This window comes from Xenopus laevis, chromosome 5S (genome assembly GCF_017654675.1).
Source record: "Xenopus laevis strain J_2021 chromosome 5S, Xenopus_laevis_v10.1, whole genome shotgun sequence".
In the NCBI taxonomy this organism is placed as follows: Eukaryota; Metazoa; Chordata; class Amphibia; order Anura; family Pipidae; genus Xenopus; species Xenopus laevis.
Window position 1 is genome coordinate 130754524 of NC_054380.1, and position 17140 is coordinate 130771663.

The following is a 17140-nucleotide window of genomic DNA, read 5'->3' on the forward strand; positions in this document are numbered from 1 at the left end:
TGGAAGAGGAGCAAACTGAGCATGCTCACACCCGGGGCAAGGATGTTAATGCTGAAAACAGGAAGTCTGATACAGAAGCCCATGTGTACACAATAGAAGGAAAGTCATGTTGCTCCGAGTCCTCTGTCAAAAGAAACACAGCATGTCTTTCCTTCTATTGTGTACACATGGGCTTCTAGAGCTATTTACTCAGGTATGGTAAAGCATTCTACAGAATAAATATAGTTATAGCTTACACTGTTGTGGCTAATCTATTGAAGAACTGCTTCAGTAGCTTTCCTTCTCCTTTAAAGTCAGAGTGCTGAAAAGGTCTCTCAGAGCTGGGCACAGAACAGGAACGTTACCCGTCTTTGTTAGTAACTGCCAGAGGGGAGTGAGAGATGGGAGTGTTGTTGCCACTGCAAGGAGCAGAGGGAGTCATGACCAGATGATTGAGAATCTAAAGTGATTGAGGTGCTGTCAGAAGGTGAGTTAGGTCAGAAGCTGGTGAATTTGTTTTTCCTGGAAGGGAAAGTCAGCAGTGTTTAGTGAGAAGCCTGAGTGTGGAAGACACCCGGTATGGTGAGAACCCCTAGAGTGGTGAAAAGTCTGAATGTATGATGCTGAAATGCTAATGAACTGTATGTGACTGACTTTATGTTGGAATTAATCTGTGTTTATGCCCTGATTTTATGCTCCTGACCCTCTGTTTACCTGCCTACCATAGCTAATTTCTCCCCCCCCCCAAAAAAATGACGTGTACAGCCAGCCTGCTTTAGGATTACTAGAAAAAAAATTATGTGTAACCATAAAACAAAAACACCCCCCCCCCAAAAAAAATAAATAAACAAACAAAAACACACCAATAGGACTTAGTAATTCATGCACCGTAGTCACCATCAAGTGCTGCCTTTATGATTACAATGAAATGCAACAAAATGTCCAGACAGCAAGTATGGTTGAAACTGGCGACAGGCGCCCAAACAAATTTGGGAAGGTACAGACACTGTTGGAGTGATATTCCCCAATTGCTTTCGATAGGATATCTTACTTAAATGAGGTTGCTGAGCTGCTGCCAGGGTAAACTGCTGTTGCTGCTGCTGAGCCGCTGTTAGTTGCTGAACCGCCAGTGTGTTTTGCCGCTGAAACATCTGTAGGAAAAACAGTTGCAGGTTAAGGTGAAGTTAACACGACCGTCTTTTGCAATTCCCCAAATCATTACCTGACGAGCAACTGCCATTATTGCTGTACTATTTTTTTTTTTTTTCAATGTACTGCAGTTTGAATATATGACTGGGTAGTAGAAGAAACATCGCATAAAATACTATACTATAGAGAAAGTAACCATTTACAGAAAATAAAATAATAGCAATACCTGCTGTTGAGTATTGTAGTCAAACAAGCCCACACCTGCTCCCACTGAGTCCATTTGTATCTGATTACCAGGATAGTCAAACTGCAATGAGTCAAGGCCAACCTGTCCCATGCCATCCAAATTCTGGCTTTCAGTGTTAGGGAACTCATCTGACAAGGGTTTGCTGTTCATGGGGTTCGGATGTTGTCCAAGAACTTCAGCGGAGCTAGTGTTGGGGCCAATACGTTCTGCGATTTCTGTGGGTGAAGCCTGGCGGCTTCCTGGAGTCCGGCTGCAGAGAGAAAATGAAAGCGTGAGCTTTGGTGTGCGCTGTGGGAAGGGCCTGCTAAGCAAGCGAGCCATCTATCTTCCATCTTTCTATCTAAATATATGTCACAGAAATTAGAGAGCGCAATATGTGCCTAAATAAGGGCACAGACAAACAAAGTGTTAATTGCTAGACCACTGAATGCACCGCTATGGGTCTTGGCGCTTATCATGAGTCTGGAATTTTCACAAAGGAAAAAAACACTCTCAAAGCTTTGCATGTTATCCATTGCTTTTAGAGCAAAGTCTCCAAAAAATGCTTGTTTACAAATAAAAAACTTTAGAAGGGATACTGTCATGGGAATTTTATATTTCTTCAAAACGCATCAGTTAATAATGGTGCTCCAGCAGAATTCTGCACTGAAATCTGTTTCTCAAAAGATTTTTTTATATTTAATTTTGAAATCCGACATGTGGCTAGACATATTGTCAGTTTCCCAGCTGCCCCCAGTCATGTGACTGTGTACTGATAAACTTTGGCCATAGATGCAAAGATCCGATCATACGAATCATCGTACGATCGGACTTTCCCATCTCCCGACCCGCCACTAACCATTCAGATCAAAGTCTTACCAGTCAGATTAGTTTAAGAACAGATCAGCAATGTTCTGCCCCTGACAACAATCGTACGATATCTTTGTCCAACCAAAGCTAGTGACAGTCTCCCACTGAAAATCGTACGATCGGCAATACACGCAGAGATATTATCGGCAGCCAACAGAAATTTTCTAACCTGTCCGATCGACCAAACGACCAATCTCCGCCGGACGAAAAATGTCGGGACTCTCCACACACGGTCCGAATATCATACGAATTCTCGATTCGTACGATCAGATCTTTGCGTCTATGGCCAGCTTTAGTCACTCTTTACTGCAGGTTGGAGTGATATCACCCCCTCCCTATCCCTAAGTCTAACAACAGAACAATGGGAAGGTAAACAGATAGCAGCTCCCTCACACAAGTTAACTCCCTGGGAGATCTAAGAAGAACACTCAATAGTAAAATCCAGGTCCCACTGAGACACATTCAGTTAAATTGAGAAAGCAGTTCCATCCTAAAGTGCTGGCTCTTTCTGAAAGCACATGACCAGGCAAAATGACCTGAGATGGCACCTACACACCAATATTTCAACTAAAAAAAAAAAAAAAAAAAAAAAACTTTTTTGGGGTTTAGGAATTTAATTTTATATTGTAGAGTGAATTATTTGCAATGTAATTTTGAAATAAAAGCTACACCATAAAAATGACAGAATCCCTTTAAGTTCTATTTTCATGTAGGCCATGTGCAAAAGTGTAACAACATTACAATTTGCACATCGGACAAAATTGTTCTGTTTCTCACTTACTTAAAATCTTTGCAGTCAGTTTCGATGCCGTTCGGCAGTCCCCGTCCGTTTAATTTGGAGAGGTCATCGGTGTCAGCAGATATCAGATCACGTTTCTTTTCCTCTTCAAAGGGAGATGCTTTACACTTCGGTTCACCTTTCTCGGGTCCATCTAATTCACAGTCTCTGACACTCTGGGGTGGGAGGAGTAAACATACTGAGGAGATGTACAAATATATGGTATATGCTTCTCATATATAACAAGAATTGCAGTAATCCAGCTCTAGGAAGGCTACCATTACTATGGTACTAAATGTTAGGACCCCTTCACAGTGGAAATGATGGAAGTAGAGAAAAGTTTTACAGAATACAGAGCGAATATAAATGTAGGAAGATGCATCAGTGTTGGTTTAAGTGATAATGGGAAATAATATGCTTAAAGGAGAACTAAACCCTAAAAATGAATATGGCTAAAAATGCCATATTTTATATACTGAACTTATTGCACCAGCATAAAGTATCAGCTTGTCAATAGCAGCAATGACCCAGGACTTCAAACTTGTCACAGGGGGTCACCATCTTGGAAAGTGTCTGTGACACTCACATGCTCAGTGGGCTCTGATGTTGAGAAGCTAAGCTTAGGGCTCGTCACTAATTATCCAGCAGAAAATGAGCTTCCCTGGCTGTAATATAAGCTGATGCTACAGGTTTGCCGATTATTAAATTCTGATGCTAATTGCACTGGTTTCTGTGCTGCCATGTAGTAATTATCTGTATTAATTACTAATCAACCTTATATTGTGACATTTCTATTCTGTGTGTACTGTATATTGTGAGTGGGTCCCTAAGCTCAGTAAGTGACAGCAGCACAGAGCATGTGCAGTGAATCAGCAGAAAAGAAGATGGGGAGCTACTGGGGCATCTTTGGAGACACAGATCTTTACTGCTAATAATGGGCTGTGGTTGCCTTGGGCTGGTACAGAAGCACAAAGTATAATGTACAACATGTTTAGCTACTTCTTTAGTTATGTTTTAGTTCTCCTTTAAAGGGGAAGTTAATTTTCTATTCTTAGCAACTTCCTCGTCTGCCTTTTTCCCTTTGTATGGTGGTTAATTTATTATTCTGGCTCTTTGCAGAATGTAGCTGAAAATACACAAGGTTCCTTCTCCGACAATAGCAAGATACTCACAAACACTCCTTTTCTGAATCGTGGATCAAGTTTATCAGCAGGGGAGGAACTCAAGACATATTCTACCATGCTCACTCCAAGGCCGCCGCTCTCGGAACGAGGCGACAGAACAGAAGCGACATCATGGTTCCCATGAAAGCCTTGCCCGGGTCTTCTCTGCACCATAATAGGCTGGGACATGGAATGGTCTGTAAAGCAAAGAATCAGATATTCAATCTGAAAAGAGCGCTGTGAACATTAATGACGGGGCAACTTAAAGGGATCCTGTCATCGGAAAACATGTTTTTTTCAAAACGCACCAATTAATAGTGCTACTCCAGCAGAATTCTGCACTGAAATCCATTTCTCAAAAGAGCAAACAGATTTTTTTATATTCAATTTTGAAATCTGACATGGGGCTAGACATTTTGTCAATTTCCCAGCTGCCCCTGGTCTTGTGCCTGCACTTAAGGAGAGAAATGCTTTCTGGCAGGCTGCTGTTTTTCCTTCTCAATGTAACTGAATGTGTCTCAGTGGGACATGGGTTTTTACTATTGAGTGCTGTTCTTAGATCTACCAGGCAGTTGTTATCTTGTGTTAGGGAGCTGTTATCTGGTTACCTTCCCATTGTTCTTTTGTTTGGCTGCTGGGGGGGGGGGAAGGGAGGGGGGTGATATCACTCCAACTTGCAGTAAAGAGTGATTGAAGTTTATCAGAGCACAAGTCCCATGACTTGGGGCAGCTGGGAAATAGACAATATGTCTAGCCACATGTCAGATTTCAAAATTGAATATAAAAAAATCTGTTTGCTCTTTTGAGAAATGGATTTCAGTGCAGAATTCTGCTGGAGCAGCACTATTAACTGATTCATTTTGAAATAATGTTTTTTTTCCCATGACAGTATCCCTTTAAAGGATTCAGGGAAATTCACTCTGTTGGTGAAAGGGCTAAAATGAAGCACTTGGTGTGACAATTAAACGCTGGTTTCTTCAAAGACAGACGGGTCTGAACATGAGCAAACACTGCAAGGTGAGCTTTCAGTATAGTGTGAAAACGTTTAATGCTGAAGAGGACTCCAGTATATATTGAATAAAGTACCCCCTCTTGTAAAATATAAGGATATTATAAGTTACCGAGGAGTTTCATGACCATATAAAAACACGAGGCCGAAGGCCGAGTGTTTTTATACAGGTCATGGAACTCCGAGGTAACTTCTAATAGCCTCATATTTTACAACCGGGGGTACTTTATTTATTATAATACACAAATTTCAGTGAGTCATGTGACAGAAATGACATCAGAACTCACCGTTAATAAGGATATAATTTACAGGATATTCATGGCTTTTGTGTATTATAAAAGAATCATCTATCTTGTGTATCACTATCTTGTGCTCACTTTTGAGCTGTACCCACCTACTTCCCTAAAACAACTTTATTACTACAAACAGAAATGTCATTTATATATTAAAGGGATACAGTCACTGAAAAAAATTTTTTTTTTTCAAAACACAGTTAATAGAGCAGAATTCTGCACTGAAATCCATTTTCAAAAGAGCAAACAGATTTTTTTTATATTTAATTTTGAAATCGGACATGGGGCTAGACATGTTGTCAGTTTCCCAGCTGCCCCCAGTCACATGACTTGTGCTCTGATACACTTCAGTCACTCTTTACTGCAAGTTGGAGTGATATCAACCCCTGTCTAACAACAGAACAATGGGAAGGTAACCAAACAACAGCTCCCTTAAAAAAGATAACAGCTGCCTGGTAGATCAGGAACAACACTCAATAGTAACATCCAGGTCCCACTGAGACACATTCAGTTACATTGAGTAGCAGAAACAACAACCTGCCAGAAAGCAGTTCCATCCTACAGTGCTGGCTCTTTCCAAAAGCAAATGACCAGGCAAAATGACCTGAGATGCACCTACACACCAATATTACAACAATGAAAATACACTTGCTGGTTCAGGAATGAAATTTTATATTGTAGAGTGAATTGTTTGCAGTGTAAACAATGTCATTTAGAAATAAAAACGACATCATAAAAAGCACGACAGAATTCCTTTAATATTCTTTTTTGCCCCACTACAATCCAGCGCATTGCAGTTCCCCTTTGACCTTTCAATGGGGCCAGTTTACCTAACCCCAAAGAATAAAAAAAAAAAAAAAAAAAAAAAAAAAGAACCCGGAAATAGAGAGTCTACATATTTCTTTATATCCCATATAAATAACTAGTACGGGGCCCACTCTAATGGTGGCCCTTCATAGGAGCAATCCTTTGACCGCAACAGGTTTGTGCCCATTTTTGGCAAAAAAAAAGTCTGTCAAATGTTTAGGTATTGAATAAAAAACTTACGAGAGGCCCCCCATGCATTCTCTCTCCATTCATCAGTGAGGAACATCCCTTTCTGTCCGTCTTTTGCAGGGTCTTCGTGTTCCCAAAACTTTTTGGACGGTAAAAGCTTATAATGCAGTAAATGGAAGAAGAAAAGATTAGCACAAAAAAACCAAATCACCACCCGAACCCAAGTGCCAGATGGGAAACCAAACTGTCATTAAAGGGGAACTATCTACATAATGAAAGTTTAATATGCCTGAAATAAGAAGCTTTCTAAATACAATCAATTAAAAACTCAATGCTGTTTCTGAATAGGGGAAACTATCAGGAATGGGAATGTGCTTAGCTTGGCCCAGTAATGACACATAGCTTGTGTACTGGGCAGAGGAATGGGAGTGGTCCAACCATTCTAAACTGATATCTAAAGTTCCACCCCACCTGCCCATCTTTCCTATATGATAGAAAACCTGGAAAAGTCTTTGAAGGTGGTCTTGAATCAAACTCAAGACGTAACCTTATTTCTTGGATATTTATGACTATCACTTGCTTTTTCTTTTCTGAGCAGCACAATTGCTGTCTGTTAATTAACATTGTCTGATTTGTTATTTTTCCTAATTATTTAATCTGAATGGTTAGTTGCAGATTCGTGGCTCAAAGAATAAAAGCTGCATGTCAATGGCCATCCTAAAATTCGTTTTTTCTTTAAAGGGACAGTAACACCAAAAAATGAAAATGCTAAATTAATGAAAATATAATGTACTGTTGATCTGTACAGGTAAAACTGGTGTGTTTGCTACTGAAGTTCTACTATAGTTTATATAAACATGCTGCTGTGTAGCCATGGGGGCAGCCATTCAAGCACAGGATACACAGTAGATAACAAATAAGTACTACTATAGTTTATATAAACAAGCTGCTGTGTAGCCATGGGGGCAGCCATTCAAGCACAGGATACACAGTAGATAACAGATAAGTACTACTATAGTTTATATAAACAAGCTGCTGTGTAGCCATGGGGGCAGCCATTCAAGCACAGGATACACAGTAGATAACAAATAAGTACTACTATAGTTTATATAAACAAGCTGCTGTGTAGCCATGGGGGCAGCCATTCAAGCACAGGATACACAGTAGATAACAGATAAGTACTACTATAGTTTATATAAACAAGCTGCTGTGTAGCCATGGGGGCAGCCATTCAAGCACAGGATACACAGTAGATAACAGATAAGTACTACTATAGTTTATATAAACAAGCTGCTGTGTAGCCATGGGGGCAGCCATTCAAGCACAGGATACACAGTAGATAACAGATAAGTACTACTATAGTTTATATAAACAAGCTGCTGTGTAGCCATGGGGGTAGCCAAAAAATGGACCAGCGTAGGACCCTAAACTTGATTACTGACTAGGAAAAGCTTAGAAACTGTGACGGCCTTCCCACTGCACTAGTGCTAGTACAGGTATGGGATCTGTTATCCAGAAACCCGTTATGCAGAAAGCTCAGAAATACGGAAAGGCTGTCTCCAATAGACTACTTTATAATAAATTAATGAAGGCATATCTAAATGGATTCATTAGTTGGAACATGAGGTTCCACTACTTAACTCCTCTCTGATTTTTGGGCATCTCTGACTCGGGCAACCAAAAAGCATTTTACATTTGCGGCTAAAGACAGATTCAGAACACAGTCAGAAAGGGCAAAACCCACAAGAATATTAAAAAGATGAGCAATGTCTACATCAGACTAAAGTGAAGGGAATAAAAATGCATTGGGCATGGTTGTGCCGAATCCTATGCAGTCCCTGCCAACTTCGGGGTAACACTCAGAGCTGACGCACAAGGAAATATTTAGTGAATAATGAGAATAATTTGGCACAGGCAAAGAAATAGGAAGATAAAACACTTACCTCGCCCATTCCACGAGATTCTAATGCCAGAGCCTGGAAGTCATGATTCATTTCATCCACAGTCCTCACCTGCAAACAGAGGAGAAATCAGTTACAAATAGGGGTAGATTTATCAAAGGTCGAGGTGAATTTTCGAATTAAAAAAAATTCGTAATTTCAAGCTATTTTTTGTGTACTTCGAATAGGGAATAGTCCAAATTCAATTAGAATTTGAAGAAAATTAGAGTACTGTCTCTTTAAAAATTTGACCGACTTGGTGGCAACCCTACTCTTTACTGATAACACTGTTGGGATGTTATCACCACCCTTGAGGTGGGCAATATCGGCTGATCTGATCGTGGGACCGCATCAACGAACAGATGTGGCCGTTATCCGATGGGATTTCCCTGTCCGACTTTCGACCAGATATCGATCGGGGAAACCTGTCAGAGGGCCCCATACACAGGCCAATAACCTGCCGACTCGGTCACCTTTATACAGCAATTCAGCAGGTTTAAGGTGGTGGATAGTCGAATTTGAGCACTTAAAGGGCCAGAGTATTATAAATCACGAAATTCGAATTAAAACTCGAATTGAGTTTGGATAATTACAATTTGAGTGTTTTGACCAAAAACAGAATTCGAATTTTTACTTTGACACTTTATCAAGCTGCCCCTAAGTGAGCGGTTTCTCCTAAAGGCAAATACTTGACGCACTTATAGCTGCTATTAGACATTAATCCCTGGTCTGAAATATAAATAGCAAAAGCCTAGAGTGTGTGTGATATAAGCATGACGCCTAAGCAGCTAAATAAATGATACACTGGACACAGAAGATCAAAATACCAGGCAAAATTGTCACAGTTAGGGCCCATTCTGGGAATACTGCAGCAGCCCCTGCCTATAAACACACTTGCCATTCCAATCATCTAATAATAATGAGAAGTGTGCTCCTTACCCATTGCTGTAAGCATATACACAATATACCCACATAATAATACAAACACTGCAAACACAAGCACACTAACAAGCCCCTAAACACACACTTGTTGTTCAACTGCAATTACAAATTGACTAGAAAAGCAATGTGGTGCATAAGAGATACTGTTACATACAGCAATATGGTTATTGTGATAGGGGAAACAAAATCCCTTCTGTGCAGATTGTCTGACTTGCCAGCCCTAAATTGCCTGTATCAAGAGCAACACTGTCTTTAGGGACTGGAGACAAACACTGCAGTAATAACAGTCAGTTCTATGGCTGTAATTGGTGTTCCAGTGATTTTTTTTTTTTTTTTTTTTTAGTAATCGTGATAGAATCAACCTACTTTAAGGGATTCTGTCATCATTTTTATGATGTAGTTTTAATTTCTAAATTACACTGCAAATAATTCACTCTACTGAAGCAGCAAGTGTATGGTTTAGTTGTAATATTGGTGTGTAGGTGCATCTCAGGTCATTTTGCCTGGTCATGTGCTTTCAGAAAGAGCCAGCACTTTAGGATGGAACTGCTTTCAGGTAGGCTGTTGTTTCTCCTACTCAATGTACCTGAATGTGTCGCAATGGGACCTGGATTTTACTATTGAGTGCTGTGCTAAGATCTACCAGGCAGCTGTTATCTTGTGTTAGGGAGCTGTTATCTGGTTACATTGCTCTTGTTCTGCTGGTGGGCTGTTGGGGGGGGGGATGATATCACTCCAATTTGCAGTACAGCAGTAAAGAGTGACTGAAGTTTATCAGAGCACAAGTCACATGACTGGGGGCAGCTGGGAAACTGACTGTCTAGCCCCTTGTCAGATTTAATAAATTAAATATTAAAAAATCTGTTCTCTTTTGAGAAACTGATTTCAGTGCAGAATTCTGCTGGAGCAGCACTATTAACTGAGGCGTTTCGAAAAAAACATGTTTTCCCATGACAGTATCCTTTTAAATTGTAAGATCCAGAGCATATGAACTTGCATACAGAAATATAAGATGTCCTTAAAAGTCAGGAACAAAGAGCAAAATACAGCAACACTAACCTAAAAAAACAAATACATCTATCATGTACAGAGTCAGATCCATAGCCAAATGTGGAGTCTGAATGCTGAGCAAGTAGCCACAAGGCTAGTAATTGGAGAATGTCTAGAAAGAAAGCAGTAAACAGTCTGTGCAATGACCTTAAAATGTACTCCAGCCATAATGAATAACTGTGGAGCAACAGAGTGCTGTTTACAGTCCAGGGCAGGGCAGATAAGGACATGGCAAGAAGTAGAGAAGATACCCGTGACAGGCAACTTTCCATACTTAGAATATATAGAACCTGCTTTAGAGGGATTGTTTAAGTCAAGCAATTTAAAGGGATTCGTTCATGATTTTTATGGTGTAGTTTTTATTTCTAAATTACACAGTTTACACTACAAATAATTCACTGTACATTATAACATTTTATTCCTGAACCAGCAAGTGTATTTTTTTTAGTTGTAATATTGGTGTGTAGGCTCCATCTCAAGTCATTTTGCCTGGTCATGTGCTTTCAGAAAGAGCCAGTACTGCACTATGGAACTGCTTTCTGGCAGGCTGTTATTTCTCCTACTCAATGTAACTGAATGTGTCTCAGTGGGACCTGGATTTTACTAGTGCGTGCTGTTCTTAGATCTACCAGGCAGCTGTTATCTTGTGTTAGGGAGCTGCTATCTGGTATAATAAATATTTTATAATGTCACTGTTTCTTTTTCACAGATAATCTTTGCCAGTGGGAATAATGATAGGTAAGAGGTAATGGTTAAACATCCCACTGGTTGTAAGTAGTATAATTGATATATTTAATTTTTACAATAATTGTCAACCATGTTTGTTTGAAATATGAATTAATGGAGTTGGTTTTAAGGGACAATATGAAAACATGGTTACTTTGGATGTAAAATTGGACATTTTTGGACTTTTATACCAATACATGGATTATGTGGGTCAAGCCTTACTTTGGGATGCACTGAACTCGTGTAAATTGTGGGTATTTGGGTGGGACTTTATGTATCACATATGCTTTAAATATGTTTGTAGCACAAGGGTTTTTATCCTGACGAAGGGAGGGTTAATCCCACCCAAAATGTTGATGCACAGGTGGTCACAATAAGATATGGTGTCTGTGCGATTCTCTTAAAAATTTCTTACACTGTTCTTATATCTACCAGGCAGCTGTTATCTTGTGTTAGGGAGCTGCTATCTGGTTACCTTCCCATTGTTCTGTTGTTAGGCTTCTGGGGGGGAAAGGGAGGGGGTAATATTAGCCCAACTGCAGTACAGCAGTAAAGAGTGACTGAAGTTTATCAGAGCACAAGTCACATGACTGGGGGCAGTTGGGAAATTGACATATGTCTAGCCCCATGTCAGATTTCAAAATTAAAATACTAAAAAAATCAGTTTGCTCTTTTGAAAAACAGATTTCAGTGCAGAATTCTGCTGGAGCAGTACTATTAACTTATGCACTTTGAAAAAAAAAACATGTTTCCCATGAGAGAATACCTCTAATACTCCCAACAAGTGGGATGAGATCAAGGATTCCCCAGAACACAGCTACATACCGCAGCATCTATGCTATCTCCTGTTGGCCAGCGGTGCTTATTGGAGTAGCCGTTGAGCTGTTCTCCCGCCTGCCTCTGGAAGAAATATCCCACTGTGGCGTCATCCTGAGAACGACCGTTCAGCGGCACTTGAGCACCCGGAGGCATGGCATGTGGGTTATTTCCATGAGCTTGCCCTGCCGACGACACTCCAGGTGGGACCATCCCTACTGCAACCCCAAGGGCTTCCTGACCACTGCTTGCATGCATTATTCCTCTGCTCTCCTGCCAGGCCACTTCATTCATACCTACGACACATGAACGAACATTCATTCCACATGGGGACCTAAAAATAAAAACAAAAATAAATGGCGAGTTAGAGGGCAAAATTTTTTTTTTTAAAAAAAGTATGGTAAAGGGTACTAAGAATCCAAAAAGAGCAGAAATTATTTACCGTATATACTCTAGTATAAGCCGAGTTTTTCAGCACCCAAAATATGCTGAAAAACTCAACTTCGGCTTATACTCGGGTCAATCGCATAAACGGTAGCCGGCGTCTAAGAATAGTCGCCGGCCTCCAAGAATAGTCTACAAGAATATTTGCCGGCGTCCAAGAATGGTCAACATCCAAAAACGAGACGCCGGCAACTCCAATGGGAGCAGAAATCCTAAATTTTTTGATTCAAACTTACCAGAAGCTGCTGCATTTCTCACCCTAGGCTTATACTCGAGTCAATAAGCTTTCCCAGTTTTTGGAGGTAAAATTAGGTACCTCAGCTTATACTCGGGACGGCTTATACTCGAGTATATACGGTATTTAGGCAAAGGGAATGGGGTGCATGACAGGAGGGACTGCAGAGAAGATCATTCACACATAAAAAAACTGCTGCTTGGTTGAACATGGTGCCTACTGAGCACAGCTGTTTGATAGCCAAAGCCAGAGCAGAAACAGATGGTAAGAATGAGGATGCCACCATGAGCCTCTAAAGGCTTCCACTTTTCCCCTCACTTGTCTTATTTATTGCTCATTATTATTCACAAGTGATCAAATGTTTAATGTGTGTCTGCAGTGACAAGTGCTCTGTTAGAAAGAACCCTTAAAGGGGTTGTTCATGTGTAGTATGATGTAGAGAGTGAAATTCAATTGGTTTTCATTTTTTATTATTTGTGGTTTTTGAGTTATTTATCTTTTTATACAACAGATCGCCAGTTTACAATTTCAGCAGTCTGGTTGCTAGGGTCCCAACTACCATAGCAACCAGGCACTGATTTGAATAAGAGGCTACGGTATGTATAGGAAAGGGCATTAATAGAAAGAGGAGTAATAAAAAAGTAGCAATAGCAATACATTTGTAGTCTTTCAGAGCATTTATGTTTAGATGGGGTCAGTGACTCCCATTTGTAATCAGGATAGTCAGAAGAAGAAGACCATTTCAATACTGTTAAAACTAAATCATGAAGACCAATTGAAAAGTTGTTCAGTATTGTCTGCAAATGAACAATGCTTTAAAAAAATGACTGATGTTAATCAACAGAGAAGCCCTAAAAACCTCTGACTTCAATGGAAAGGACCCAGAACTAGGCCCCAAAACGCTCATTTGAGAACAATCTAAACTAGCAGTGTCAAGGAATTTTTATTAAAGGGGAATTGCACAAAAACACAACATTTCAAGCAACTTTGCAATATACATCAATTAAAAAATATGCAGACTTTTCATGAGTTTTAATGGTTTCTGACAGTTCCCTAAACCTAGCCCCCTGCTCTCCTGCTGATCTGTCCGACTAATTTGCCGAGCTGGCTGACTACTGTTACTTTGTATCAACAGCCAGCTGTCCTCAACCGGCATCCTCCAAACCCCACAATTCCCAGCACAGGTGATTTCAATAAGGAAAGGAACATTACAGTGCAATGTATTGTGGGTTATGTAGTTCCTGCATGCTGTCTGTAAGATGTGGAGAAGTTGTTACATCAGTGTTTAGTCCCTCCTTCCCTGCCAGGATTTCAAATGATGCCCCCATGGCTACACAGCAGCTTGTTTATATAAACTATAGTAGTACTTATCTGTTATCTACTGTGTATCCTGTGCATGAATGGCTGCCCCCATGGCTACACAGCAGCTTGTTTATATAAATTATAGTAGTACTTATCTGTTATCTACTGTGCATCCTGTGCTTGAATGGCTGTCCCCATGGCTACACAGCAGCTTGTTTATATAAACTATAGTAGTACTTATCTGTTATCTACTGTGTATCCTGTGCATGAATGGCTGCCCCCATGGCTACACAGCAGCTTGTTTATATAAACTATAGTAGTACTTATCTGTTATCTACTGTGCATCCTGTGCTTGAATGGCTGTCCCCATGGCTACACAGCAGCTTGTTTATATAAACTATAGTAGTACTTATCTGTTATCTACTGTGTATCCTGTGCATGAATGGCTGCCCCCATGGCTACACAGCAGCTTGTTTATATAAACTATAGTAGTACTTATCTGTTATCTACTGTGTATCCTGTGCTTGAATGGCTGCCCCCATGGCTACACAGCAGATTGTTTATATAAACTATAGTAGTACTTATCTATTATCTACTGTGTATCCTGTGCTTGAATGGCTGCCCCCATGACTACACAGCAGCTTGTTTATATAAACTATAGTAGTACTTATCTATTATCTACTGTGTATCCTGTGCTTGAATGGCTGCCCCCATGACTACACAGCAGCAGAAACAAACACACCAGTTGTACCAGTGCAGCACAACAGTACATTATATTTTCATTACTTAATTTTTTCGTGCTACTGTTCCGTTCAGTGACAATGGAACAGAAAGCAGTGCGTGGGGCTCATATGAGGGCTGATGTTATCAAGCACAGGCAGCTATAAACTACAGAATAAGGTTAAAATAACAGCTCTAGGGAAAAACTCCCCTCCCATATAGTGTGCCAAGAAAAGGTTAGCAGCCAGCCAGGCTTTTGTGGGAGTCAGATACAGATATTTATAAAAGAAGGGGGCTATTTAACTCTGATAGTTCATGTATTTTCTGAGTGCAAGTTAAAGGAGTGATTCATCTTTACTTTAACTTTAGTATGTTATAGAATAGCCAATTCTAAGCAACTTTTCAATTAGCCTCATTTTTTCATTTAAATAGCTTTGAATGGTCTTCTTTCTATGACTTTTTCCAGCTTTTAAACACATATGCTCTGTAAGGCTACACGTGTATTGTTATTGTTACTTTTTATTACTCCTCTTTTATTCAGGCCTCCCCTATTCATATTCCAGTCTCTTATTCAAATCAATGCATGGTTGCTAGGGGAATTTGGACTCTAGAAACCAGATTGCTGAAATAGCAAACGGAAGAATTGCTTAACAAAAAGCTAAATAACTCGGAAATTACAAATAATAAAAAATGTCTCAGAATATGACGCTCTACTTCATATGAAAAGTTCTTTAAAAGGTGAACAACCCCTTTAAGGGCTCAAGCATACAAGATAAGAGTCCTGCGCGGGTCCATTTTTTGGAACCCGTACCCACAACCACAATTCTAACCCGCTTGGACCCGCTACCCAACCCGACGGTACCTTATCCGCAAACCAGACCCGCGACCATCAAGGATTAGGAAGTGCTGTCATTGTAAACCGGAAGTGACATCAGAAGTAGACGTGATCAGAAAGTGAGTAAAAACCACTATTGAGAAGACCCGCATATCCACAGAACCGCCGACCTGCGTCTATACCCGCAGGGTACCGCAGGTTTTTGAGGGTAACCCGCAGATACCCGACCCGCTGCAGGACTCTAATACAAGAGTCTATACTTGTATAAAGCCACCACTACTGGTTGATCGCTGGATGAAGGTGGCCATACACAGGCCAATAAAAACCTGCCTGTCCAGATATTGGGCAGGTTTTACCTTTACCTCCAACACCTTGTTTCATGTACATCTCTTGTTCTAGCAAATATATCTAGGTTTGGGGCCTAAGGGAGTAAAGTAATGAACAGTTTTAGGGCAAGGTCACATGGGACGTCTTTATGTTGCGGTTTTAAAAACACGTGGCCGAGCGCAAGTACTCGCAAAATGAAGCCCTACTGAAAATAATGGAATATGCACTATAGCAATTTCAACCGGGGCGTCACAAAACAAGGAATTAAAAAAAAACACGTTTTCCCTCTTCCCACCCCTAATTTGCATATGCAATTAGGATTCGGTTAGGTCTTCAGCCGAATCTTTCGCAAAGGATTCGGGGGTTCCGCCGAATCCAAAATAGTGGATTTGGTGCATCCCTAATAAAGAATAGCACGGACTACACATTTGTAGCCTTACAGAGCATTTGTTTTTTAGATGGGCCCCATTTGAAAGCTGGAAAGAGTTATAAGAAGAAGGCAAATGATTCAAAAAACTATAAAAAAAAATAAAATAAAAGAAGGCCAATTGAAAAGTTGCTTAGATTTAGCCATTCTATAACATCCCAAAAAGAGCTGAACCATCTGTAACATTCTTGTCCTTAGGAACCTTGAACGCTGGGTACACCCTGTGGATTACAGTGTTCACGAACGCCCTTTTGGGGTCCCCGGGCTTTCTGCCGCGAAAAACCAACAAGAAAAGGGAGTATAAAAAGTTTGTAAACGAGGTACCGGCAGGATAAGACAAGACATGTCGAGAATCAGGCAACGGGTCAAGGCGGGCGGCAAGCATCAATTTAAAAATCAGGCAGGGATTCAAATCACAATCAAAACGCTTCAGCAAGAACAGATCACTGAAACCAGCTTGAGCACAGACAAAATGTCAGGCTTTTTAAAGATTTGGCGCCAATCTTCGAATTCAGCGCCTCTTTGTGACATCACGACGCTCAGTGTCACACAGGCAGAGAACCCGGAAGTGCACAACCTGCGCACCAGCAATCTCCGAGAGACGCGCTGGGAGGTATGAGAAGCCAGGCGTGTCTTACACCACCCATTTAAGTTTGCTACTTGTCTAGGAACCGCCAGCAACCAATCAGCTGTTGGTTGCCATCACTTGTTGCTGATAAATCACTGGTGGATTTGGGCTTCAGGCGGAATAATGTAGCCAATATCACATTTGGTCAAAATGGAAAAACCAGATCAAACAACATCCTAAATTCGGTGTGACCAACAAAAGACTCGGATCTCTTTGCCACGCAAAGCTGCCGAAGACGCGTTGGTTTCTTTCCCAACATGTTTTGCATTTCCCTCCCGAACATTG

At 40.6% G+C, this 17140-nt stretch overlaps 1 protein-coding gene across 5 annotated transcripts in view; it reads right to left on the bottom strand.

The window, feature by feature from the left end:
- pum2.S (pumilio RNA binding family member 2 S homeolog) overlaps nucleotides 1–17140 on the bottom strand; it is a 63161-nt gene that overhangs the window by 23286 nt on the left and 22735 nt on the right. For 4 of the 5 annotated variants that reach the window (XM_018265962.2, XM_041565066.1, XM_018265960.2 and 1 more), the window contains exons 2-8: nucleotides 11947–12271; nucleotides 8407–8475; nucleotides 6515–6620; nucleotides 4175–4362; nucleotides 3006–3178; nucleotides 1355–1625; nucleotides 1031–1130 (exon numbers count right to left, since the gene is read on the bottom strand). In XM_018265962.2, the coding sequence (XP_018121451.1) occupies nucleotides 1031–1130; nucleotides 1355–1625; nucleotides 3006–3178; nucleotides 4175–4362; nucleotides 6515–6620; nucleotides 8407–8475; nucleotides 11947–12258 (1219 nt within the window). In that variant the 5' untranslated portion in view covers nucleotides 12259–12271. The remainder of the gene's footprint in view (nucleotides 1–1030; nucleotides 1131–1354; nucleotides 1626–3005; nucleotides 3179–4174; nucleotides 4363–6514; nucleotides 6621–8406; nucleotides 8476–11946; nucleotides 12272–17140) is intronic. The other variant, XM_041565067.1, reaches the window with a different exon arrangement.